General features: G+C 42.3%; 1 protein-coding gene across 9 annotated transcripts in view; it reads right to left on the bottom strand.

The window, feature by feature from the left end:
* Positions 1-1,627: 1,627 nt before the first annotated feature.
* The window catches only part of STAT4 (signal transducer and activator of transcription 4), a 118,616-nt gene continuing 109,064 nt past the window's right edge, over positions 1,628-11,179 (bottom strand). For 5 of the 9 annotated variants that reach the window (XM_072813278.1, XM_072813280.1, XM_072813281.1 and 2 more), the window contains 8 exons: positions 9,216-9,351; positions 7,447-7,496; positions 6,884-6,978; positions 6,450-6,586; positions 5,919-6,110; positions 4,498-4,564; positions 3,699-3,948; positions 1,628-1,915 (listed from right to left, as the gene is read on the bottom strand). In XM_072813278.1, the coding sequence (XP_072669379.1) occupies positions 3,741-3,948; positions 4,498-4,564; positions 5,919-6,110; positions 6,450-6,586; positions 6,884-6,978; positions 7,447-7,496; positions 9,216-9,351 (885 nt within the window). In that variant the 3' untranslated portion in view covers positions 1,628-1,915; positions 3,699-3,740. The remainder of the gene's footprint in view (positions 1,916-3,698; positions 3,949-4,497; positions 4,565-5,918; positions 6,111-6,449; positions 6,587-6,883; positions 6,979-7,446; positions 7,497-9,215; positions 9,352-11,179) is intronic. The other 4 variants (XR_012025074.1, XM_072813282.1, XR_012025075.1 and 1 more) reach the window with 4 other exon arrangements.

Genomic DNA, 11,179 nt, shown 5'->3' with positions numbered 1-11,179 from the left:
TTTGATTTCCCGAATCTAAGTACAAATAACCACATGTTGAGCTCTTACTAGATGGCCTCTGCCTCTACTATAGGGAGCACAGTACACATGTCCTTGTGTTGTCTGCCCTCCGACGATGGTTGAGATCCCATATGGAACTTTGGCGTTCTGCTACCAGGCTCTATGTTGAGAGGTTCTAAAAACCATGCTGAATAAGGGTGCATCGTACTTTTACTACATTTCATTAGTGAAAAGCTTCCGCCACCTTGGTTGGCTTCCAAATCCAGTTGAGTATTTCCTGGTAGGAGATTACCTCTTTAAAGACAAAACTATAATAATCATTTTACAATTCAAAATATCCACCAAACTATATAGCTTTAAATAAGGTTTACGGTGATCTCCTCTACTTTTGCTGCCAACTGATACATTGAATTTCAGGAAATAGGGCATGTGGAGGAGACACTAGGAGAATGCACCTCAAGTGAGCCTGACGGCCCTCCATCCAACAGACGCCTGGACCACGTAAGAGGGCTGTCGGGAGCTTGCAAAGGAGTAAGGTTGCGGGCCTTGGGGCAGGTGCTGGAAGAACAATACGGAATCCAGTTGGGCCCATGTGAGTAGATAGAATGGATGAGATTGGTAAGATGGAATCTCTGAGAAGGCAGGTTATAGCAAAACCTTTTTTTTTCTTCGAATTCTTTTCCATTAGATGTTAGCCTCTCTCTGTCTTGCCTCAGGGACAGAAGATGGGTAGGAGTTAGAGAGCTCCAGAGGGAGCTGTTGTCTGACGCTGCAGTCAGACCTCACCTTGAACACCTGCCTCAAGATTTTTTGTAGTTGGGCTGGGCAGATGCCTTGGTATCATGACCTCCTCACCCAGCTCAACAGCTTCCCCAGGGCTTGAGACACAGAGACCTCCCCAGGTCTTGGGCAGTGGGGACCCCACACTGTTACGAAGGGCAGCATCTGGGCAAAGGCACCACTGAAGCAAGGCAAGGATCTAAACAGACCTGCAGCTCATACACCTGCATCATCATTCCAGAAACCCCCTCCCCTCCCTCATCACCCAAGAAAACCGAAGGGATGAGCTTCTCTTCATCCTCGAGTCCTTTCCCAGGCTCAGACTGGATTCATGGGACTGGGGACTAAGAGAGCTGGAAAGGATCATAGGGCTCACCTAGTCCAACCTCTTCTAGAGTCGTCCTTGTTTCATGAAATTTTTACCTATGAATCTGCTTTTGGGGCAATTTACCTGAGAATACCAGCTGAGGATGATGATGGAACCCTTCCCCTGAGACGAGGTCATGCCTGGCAGTGGAACCAGCAGCTGTGAACCCCAAAGTTGAGACAGTATTGATCTGGCAATCAAGAGGCTTCACAATTCACCCAGGACACCCTGTAAATTGCTGCTCTTATGCCCTGTCATTCCTTCCATCTGGTATCTAGGGTGATGGCTTTTACCTGCTAGAACTCAGGACATTAGCCCACTTGGCTTTACTCTCAGGCCTTCTTGCTGGGTTTTGAGTGATGTAGGTGTGACTCTGTCATTCTTGACCTATTCTGAAATCTTAACACTTAGTCCTTCTAGAGACGAAGTCAGGAGTAACATGTAAGAAACAAAATCAGAAATGAAGCAAATACAAATGAGTCATTTGTTAATATTATATTAACACTGGTTTCTTAAAGTGTTTTATTTTGCAAGTTTATCTGAAGCTTCGGTTTTTAGCATTTCAACCAGGACATTCCCAGTTGGTGGTGTCACGTCAGTGAAAGCAGAGCTTCAGACTTCAACCATTTCCTGGAATCCGGTATATACAAAGCTGAAGAAATAAGATATGATTGTTGGCAAAGATCAGTCTTTAAGCTTTTTCATTTGCTTCCTTCTTCTGAGAGTCAAGGGTTTATCCTGTCATTCAGCAGAATACGGAGACTTCATCTAAAATTGGAAAATGAAAATGACTTTTGAGGAAAATAATGATTTTGCAAGTAAGTTATAATTTTTTTAGGTAAACACCCTTTTGTCTACTAAATATTTCATAATCTTTCTACCAATTAACTAGTAAGTGTTCACAAATTTTATCCCACAAAAATGTAATGAGGGCAGCCCGTGTGGCTCAGCGGTTGAGCATCTTCCTTCAGCCCAGGGCGTGACCCCGGGGTCCCGGGATTGAGTCCCATGTCGGGCTCCCTTCATGGAACCTGCTTCTCCCTCTGCCTGTGTCTCTGCCTCTCTCTCTCTCTCTCTCTCTCATGAATAAATAAATAGAATCTTAAAAAAAAAAAGTAATGAGGAAATGTGTATAAAAATGTAGCAAAAGTTCTCGCAACTAAATGATTTAAGACAACTAACATTGGAATAAGCTGCCAAAGGGGACAATGGGCTTTCCGTCTCCAGAAATCTTCAAGAGGACTAAAACTCACTTGATTTATAACCCGTGTAGAGGAGCAAAATTTGCCACCCCAAAATGTGCCTTTTTAGCATGTGAATTATTTTAGGCTGATTATGTTTAAGAACTAAAAGGCTTAGGAAGAAACTTTGACCTTCCCACTAATGGTCTAAAAGAATCTAGATAGAGGATCTGGCTCAGGAAGGGAGCCAGATCCCCATAGATAATGACATTATAAAATGAACTAGGTGTGGTAGTCAGGGAGGAACTTAACAAAATCTATTTGTTAAAATTCTTCTCTTTGCCCCATTGTTTCTGTATAGCCCAGCAAACATGTATGAAATATTTACTCTTTTTCATATTCCCGTGAATTGTCTTCATTCTCTTTGAAGTCCCAGACCCTAGCCCCTTCTCCTTAGCTCAGAATGGCATATAAGCCTCAGTTGCTTGTGTGTGTGCCTCATATTCTTATGGTTCCCTGTTAGTACTTTATTTATTTTTAGTTAGTAATTATTAGTAATTGTTTTATTTTTTCTTATCAATCTGTCTCATGCCAATTTAATTCTTAGATCAGCAAAAGGATCCTCGAAGGGCAAAGCAAAAATTTTCCTCCCCAACACCAGATACAAATTTCTTGGGGCTCAGGGTCCCTCTAAGATTCTATTGTTCTAGTATGTTCATTTGTATGTAAATGGAATCCCTCGATGGTATTGGGGACGAGCAATAGAGAGGATGCACCCTAAGTCACATTACTGCATTTAAGATTGTGATTCAGTTCTCAGGAGAGAATTATTACGCTGCTACTGACTGTAATTCATGTACTACTTGAAGAAGCCCCGGGACAAGACTAATAATACAAGTAACAATTAAAAAAAATCGGAATTTGTGATCCTTCAACTAAAATAAATATTGCAGGCAGCCCGGGTGGCTCAGTGGTTTAGCTCCTGCCTTCGGCCCGGGGCGTGATCCTGGAGACCTGGGATTGAGTCCCACGTCAGGCTCCCTGCATGGAGCCTGCTGCTCCCTCTGCCTGTGTCTCTGCCTCTCTCTCTCTCTCTGTTTCTCTTGAATAAATAAATAAAATCTTAAAAAAATATAATAAATATTGAACTGGGCTTATAAATATTGACTAATGTATGTGGTCTGCTAAGGTGGGGAATGGTGGGGAGTGGTGCAGCCAATGGGAGAAGTGGGGACAAGGTGTATGTGAGTGAGGAAGAGCAGTATCTGCCCTCTGCTGGCTTTAATGGCAAGAAACTAAAGGAGTTCAAATGAGTGAAAGCGTCTGCTGGCAAGACCCCCTCAGTGACCCACAGGAACAGACAGACACACCCAGCATTTTGCTCATGGATTTGGTCCGACAGAAGTGTTTTCTCACTTCTCAGGCAGAACTTCAGCCCCTCTGATTACCAGGTAGCACATGTGCTTCACAGGAGTGCCCTTGACCAGCAATGGAAAGGAAAGGGAACATACTGCAGTTTCAATTGTTGCGGGACTCAGGTTTTCTCTCAGCACTGCATAGACACTTGGAGACATAGGCAGGAGATCTGACGGAGAATGTGGCTCAGCTGAATCGCTTCGGCTTAAAGAGATCACAAGGCACATGTTGAAAAGGATTAAAAATAATAGCTGTGGGGATCCCTGGGTGGCGCAGCGGTTTAGCGCCTGCCTTTGGCCCAGGGCGCGATCCTGGTGACCTGGGATTGAATCCCACGTCGGGCTCCCGGTGCATGGAGCCTGCTTCTCCCTCTGCCTGTGTCTCTGCCTCTCTCTCTCTCTCTCTCTCTGTGACTATCATAAATAAATGAAAGTTTAAAAAAAAAAAATAGCTGTGGTGAGACGCTGGGGCTGGAACTCATTGCTGGGGCTTCATCTATCTGTGACACCGAGATGCCCCCCCTGAACTACATGACATATAAAGTGGCAGCTTTAGGATTCCAGTCATGGCATGCTATGGGGCTTCCTGAGGGCCGGCTCTCTAGGTATTGAAGTGGGTGGGACACTGAGCATTAAAATGCTTTATTGTCAGGTACACGTACTCTGCTCTAGCCTAAGATTTCCTGTAGAAATGCTTTTTTAAAGAAAGATAAGTTCAGTAAGAGATATTTTACATGTAGCTAAGGTTACTTACATTGTTGAAATGGGGATAAAAACAGATGGAACATAACCTTTGTCCCCTCTTTCTGTTGGCCGTGAGACTGGAAAAGAAAGGCAGGAAAAAATGATATCAATGTGATATATATATATTTTTAAAAATCCTATGAAAATATAAGGAACCTTAAAAGAAGAGAGATATTCTGATTGTTTAGTGACTCGCCAAAATATTTGGCTGAATAGATGAAACAGTGTTTATGAACATAAAATGTGCAAGAAGAGAAAAATCTCTTGGCAGGCCTAAACTGACTTTACGTATGATTGTCTCTGGGATGTATGAGAAGAAGTGGGAGTCACCTATATCACCTGTCTTCAATGTTATGTTTAAGTTTGATTATATTTGGTTGATCTGAGTATTGTAGGATTTACAGTGAGTCAGTAGGGTAGCCACAATCAGTGTCTGTGGGTGACGACTGTGATATTCCACAAGACGGTGCTCATAGGTTAGGTTGCTATAGATGGACATTGTAATGGATAATGACTTGCATACACTTTTATTAGAGACACAGAACGGGAAACTTAACATTACAATTATACAGCTAATTTTATTTGTATTCTTTCATGTATTTAACAAATATTTCCCAGGGCAACCCCGGTGGCGCAGCGGTTTGGCACCGCCTGCAGCCCGGGGCGTGATCCTGGAGACCCGGGATCGAGTCCCACGTCGGGCTCCCTGCATGGAGCCTGCTTCTCCCTCTGCCTGAGTCTCTGCCTCTCTCTCTCTATGTCTCTCATGAATAAATAAATAAAATCTTAAAAAAAAAGAAAAAGAAAAAAAACCCCACAAATATTTTTCCCAAATGCTTATTTTGGTCAGGCGTTACTTTAGCCCCTTGGAATGCAACCCGGAAAGGCAGGTGCGCTAAGACTTGTTAGTCGGCCAGTAGATGGGGGACGAAGCAGTGAGCCCCGGGCCCTTCCCGGCAAGTGAACCGTCCACTCAGTTGGGAGACTACTGTAAGGTAGAAAATGTAAAGCCTTTAAGCCCCAGGCTTCTTTTGCTGAAAACAGACTTCCCGAACTCTTAATAGCTTTCTAATCATTACCTCCTCTTTTTTGCCCCCCTCTCCTAGTCATAGACATGAAGTCAGAGGCACTTTTGTTTCAGGAAGGAGGAAGCCGACACCCTCCCAGTGGCTGTGAGAAGCTGTCATGGCCACCGGAAGTCCGGCTGCTGGAAGCCACGGATTACTAGCTCCTGTGCGGGGCGCGGTGGCCCCAGCTGTCCCTCCTCGGGAACTGCCCGCGCTACTTCATTTCTAAGGCCTTGACCTCCACGTGCTCCCTGGGTCTCAATGACAATCGAAGTAAACCTAAGGAGAGGGGCTGCATTTACTTTTCTCCAATATGAGGGTATCTGCCAAGGTCTGAAGACGACAAGCAAGCAAAGAAGCTAACCTTCGCACGGCTGGGAGCTGTAGTGTTTACCAAAGGCTTTGTCTTTGGGAATGTCAGGATAAAGGTACTTCAGAGGGTTTTCGGGAATGTTTTCAGCCATAATAACCTTGTAGTCTCGAAGGATGTCCGCGAACGGCAGAGCAGACAACCGGCCTTTATTGTAGGGCTCCACCGAGTGGAATCTCACCTCTCCTGGAAACACAGACAGGGGGTCGGGGAGGAACATGCAGGTTCCTGCCGCCAATGCTTTGCGGACTTTCTTCCTGCCCACGTCATTTTTCACTTAACTGGCTCTAAAACACTGCCGGCCCTTCTGTGCGGTGTGGCTAGAGGTTGCCACGCGATGGAGGGCACCCACACAGGGCTGTGAGCGACTCAAGGTACCCTCTTCGGGGACAACTCTAGCAACTGATGTTAAAGCCCCCTGAACACGTGAAAAACAGAACATCGTGCTACACACTTCTGAAAACTGAAATGCCGACAGCCAAACCCGATGCTAATTCACATGTACAAACAAGAGTGAGCATGTACCATTTTCAGAATGGTCTACCCAGGTGAAGGTTATCCCTCCAAGGTGGCTTTCGCTGAATCTTAACAAAAAGGTTCCAGGCATTTTATCCTTTAGTAAGAGTCGTTCCTTCTCTTTGCTAACAAAGCCCATGACATACCTAAAAGTAGAGCAATGGCACAAGTTTTATCTGAGCAAACACTGTAATTTATTACATATGTATTTGTTTCACTCACAAAGAACTGACTTAAATTTGTTCTGAGTACAATAAAAAGTCAATGAAATACTCTTATAAGATTAAAGTAAATATCAGAACTTCATGAAGAATGAAAGAACTGAACTATTCCCCCACCCACCCATCGCTAAACATGCTTTTTTTAAAAAAAAGGAAAAAAAACCAATACCATAAAAACAAGAATCTAATGAACTCATGTGGAAAATATAGCCTGTAACTCACCCATCTATCCAAAGGGGAAGAATGTGTTTTTTAATGAGGTCTAATATTGCTTCAAGCCATGTCCAAAAGGTAAATGATTTACCGGGTAAGTGTTCCTATTGCAATAAATAAACATGTTAGGACAATGATTATTTCAATAGTAATGTTGAAATAACAGTTCAAGTTCCAGTTTTCAATGAAGTGCTTCCTTTAAACGTTTTTTTAAAAAATATTTATTTTAGAGAGAAACAGAGAGAGAGAGGGAGAAAGTGGGGGGAGGGGTAGAGGGAGAGAGAGAATCCTGAAGCAGATTCCCCACCGAGTGGGGACCCTGACATGGGGCTCAATCCCAGACCCCGAGAGATCATGACCTGAGTCTAAACCAAGAGTTGGCTGCCCAACTGATCTGAGCCACCCAGGCACCCCGGAATACTTCCTTTAAATGAGAAAATAGTTTAGAGTTTAAAAAAAAAAAAAAAACTGCATTCAGGAAATCCTCAAAATCCCAGATTATGCAAAAGAGGCTTAAGAAGAAGCACTACTTAAAAAAAATCTTAATGATATTCTTGTTCCCCTGTTTGTACCTTGCAGAACTTGGCCCAGGTGAGATGACCATCATTGTAGCTAGATTGGGCTAAAATGAAAGAAAAGAATGAGATTTTTTATTAACAATTAGGCTTTTCCATTTGGTGCTCAATTTAGATTTTCCCCAGCCCCTTTCAAGATTTTCTTAAGCATCTGTTATGGGTTTTCAGTGTACTTAATGCTAGAAAGAGTAAAAATGTAAGATATCACGAAATTATCTAAGAAAAAATTCCTTTCAGTGCAGGAGCTAAGATAACTTTAGGAAGAGGGTGAGTGTCTAGTGCCAGGCCCTCATGATTGGATTGGATATAAATTATCAGAAGAAAAGGAGGAAACCACACTCTAGTAAGAATAATGTAGGATGAAGCACAGTGGGCGTGAACAAGGCTTATATAGGAGACGGTGAGAGCTGCCTAATGTTGGTCAATAAACATAAAATAAACTTATATAAGTTAGATATAGACAGATTATCAGGACTCCTAATTATTACTACGAAAAGAATGAACTCGGGATCCTTTAGGCAGTAAGGAGCCATCTGACTATGGTCCAGGGCAATGACACGGTACAAGACTATCTCAATTTTTAAGGAAATTATACTTATAAGGATAATTTGGTAAAGATGTGAAAGGATATTTGAAAACTTTATTCACTCAACAAATATTTACTAAATGCAGTTTATGAACTATGTAAGTTCAAAAAGCAAATTTACATTAACTAAATTTTTAAATATTCCCCAAAGATCTGATTTACTGATCAGATAGTAGGTCCAAGTGGCAACCCAGCACCAGTTGCCAAGTCACCTAGTATTTCACTGCTGATGCTCAAATGCATCTTACGCCCTACTTTAACTAGAAATGTATACAAATCTAATCTTAACTCTTTTTTGGTGCTAAATGTATTTACCCCAGACTTGTCAAAATATAGATGCCTTTTAAAATTCTTTTAGAAAAAAAAATTCTTTTAGAAAAATCTTACACTATAGTCACTATCTGAAGTACCAATAATTCTATTTTGCAAATTTAAAAAAACTATTAGTCAAAACTGAAATTGTCTTTCCTTTTTTTCCTAAAGACTGTTTTTATTTATTTGAGAGAGAGAGAGCATGAGAGAGCATAAGCAGGGGGAGAGTCAGAAGGAGAGGGAGAGGCAGGCTCCCCACTGAGCAGGGAGTCTGACGTGGGGCGCCATCTCAGGACCCTGGGATCATGACCTGAGCCAAAGGCAGATGCTCAAGCGACTGAGCCACTCAGGTGCCCAAAACTGAGATCTTCTTGATATGGAGAATTAAGTATTATCTGGGTGGCTTCTAATTTCTATGAAATTCCCTGGCCCTGGAATCAGCTGTTGTCCAGCTGGCTAATGACCATTGTGATATTAATATGAAAGTCAAGGCACCATTAAGACTTCACATTACACTCAGTGAAAATGGCATAGAAACACCCTGGACACTGGAGAGTGGAATGGAAAGAAAGAGGCTTTGGAACTGGACCTGCTTGGCCTGTGTCTTGGCTGTGCTGTGTACTAGCCACGCAGCCGTGCCAGGCACTAACCTCTGAGCTGAAGGACCCTCATCTCTAAAACGGATAGAGTAATGAGTTAGCCTTTCCTAAAAAATATAACATAGCATTTAGCTCTGTGCCTGGCGATGTAGTAGGTGCTCAGTAAATTGTGACTCTCCTCCTTATGAATAAGTAGTAGTATCACCTGGTTCTTTAAAATGCCTGAGGACCCCAAACAGAGGCAAGTCTTCACGTCTACAAGCTCTCACCTGTAAGCTTCTCTGCTAACATATTGAGTTGATCTGAGTTAAGGCCCCGGCCGACATAGGATGAAAACTGCCAGCTCATCACTTCCAGGAGTTGACTCAAAGTGGCAGATGGAGGATTATTAAAGAAAACCAAGTTCTAAAATAGAGTTGTAACGATGATTATATTCATTGATCACATTGAACACACTATAATTCAGTATGTAAAATTCCTGTCTTAAACTGTTTAGGCCAATCTAAGTTAATACAGATTATTGTTTCATCTCTGCTGTGCTTTTAAACTGACGCTGCTTTTGTCTTTTCCTGAAGAGTTCCTTAATCCTTGAGTCCAATACAATAGATGTCTCCATGTTATTCTTGATAGAATCGTTGGACATCTCTTAACTTTCCCTGGACTGTGGGCTATCAATCAACTCAGGTAAGTCCTTAATACTGTCCAACAAGTCACTGGGCAAATATTCTTTTCTCAAGTAATATCAATCTTCAACAATACCTATATCAATTATATAATTATCTTATCATGGGTTGGTACAAGTTACACCTTGACCGAACGAAGAATCCCAAAGCACAAAAATAGGTAAGTCTCGAGCTAAAGTAGGTGACCTTACAAATACGAACTCATAATTAACCTGAGTCCTGTTTTATGGGTCATACGGTAATCTTTTCTTTTGATCTGGGCAAGAGAATCTTCTGTATGACTAACTACAAATAAGACTGCTTGTACCAGAAACTGGGTCAACAATTGTGAAAGAGAGGATTTCATCTCAGATTACTGGAAAGCAGAAGGTGTGAAAGCCAAGAAAGATGTTCTAGGGAGAGAAGAAGGGGAAGAATTGAGTAATCTAGTACAGTTCAGGAGAGGCATGAGCTAAGCTGGGCAGCAACAAAAGGAACCAATCCAAGAGGTGTCAGAAGGTTGGGAGTGAAAGAGGACACAGCATCCAACAAGGAGTGGGAGATAGGAAGGGGAGGAATGGAGAGAAAGAGTTTCTAGAGATGCAGTTTCCCTTGAACCAGACAATTGTGTCTGGAAAAATGCCCCAAAAGCATAGAATATAATTGAGGTCTGGGAGCTTAGATTTTGAAGCAGAAGAAAGGGAAGAAGAAAAACCAGAGTTTGTTGTTATGCTGGACTCTGTAAGTAGGCTGTGCATCTATGCTGTAGGAGCTACATGCGATCTGCTTTCCACATTCCTCATGCAGGAGCAGAACAGAGTCTGGGGTGGCTAGTGTGACAATTTTGGTGAAAGATGCTGAAGAAAGCTAAGTGCAACAGTGCTGTACTCAGAGGACAGGGAAGTGACCCATCGTTTCTCCTACATCCCAAAGTTGAATGAAAAGCTCTGAATATGTGTAGCCCCTCATGGGGAATATCCTTTAATCCAGGGGTGTAGGCTCTTCTTGGCTTTAAAGACCAGATGATTTCTCTAGTGAGTCCTGTTCTTCTCACTGCAGCCTGAGAGGAAGTGAGGCACCGTGTACCCTGTGCAGCCTCCCTCTCTACAGTTAATCTCAGATGCCAGGGCACCAAGGATGAGAAGGAATAGAGCTGAGTCATAGTCCATGTTATTTCCCTATTAGGCACATTTTAAAAAAGATAGATAGATAGAGCTAACTCATCATGTCGGTTCTTATTGCTAGGACCTAAGGTAAAAAAAAAAAAAATTCTTCCCTTAAGAGTGAATATTTGCTTTGAATTAAGAATAAATATTCTTTACATTTGAACCATTTTCTCTAGGCCTTGCTGGTTTCGAGGACAACATAATGAAATTTTGTAAGAGGGAACAAGGGGAAGGGCAGACATCTTTTTTTGCCACTCGTTTCCCTTGGTTGTCTTTTAAGAAGAGCATCTGTTTCTGTTTTCGGCTAGCTTTGGAACTTGAAGCCAATTTTTGCTCAATGTCTCAACCACCAGATGGCATTAAAACCCAGCTTGAGCCTAGAATGGATAAAATCTATAATCAACT

This window comes from Canis lupus, chromosome 36 (genome assembly GCF_048164855.1).
Source record: "Canis lupus baileyi chromosome 36, mCanLup2.hap1, whole genome shotgun sequence".
In the NCBI taxonomy this organism is placed as follows: Eukaryota; Metazoa; Chordata; class Mammalia; order Carnivora; family Canidae; genus Canis; species Canis lupus.
Note: the sequence above shows the minus strand (reverse complement) of the source record. Positions and strands in the feature narration are given on the sequence as shown.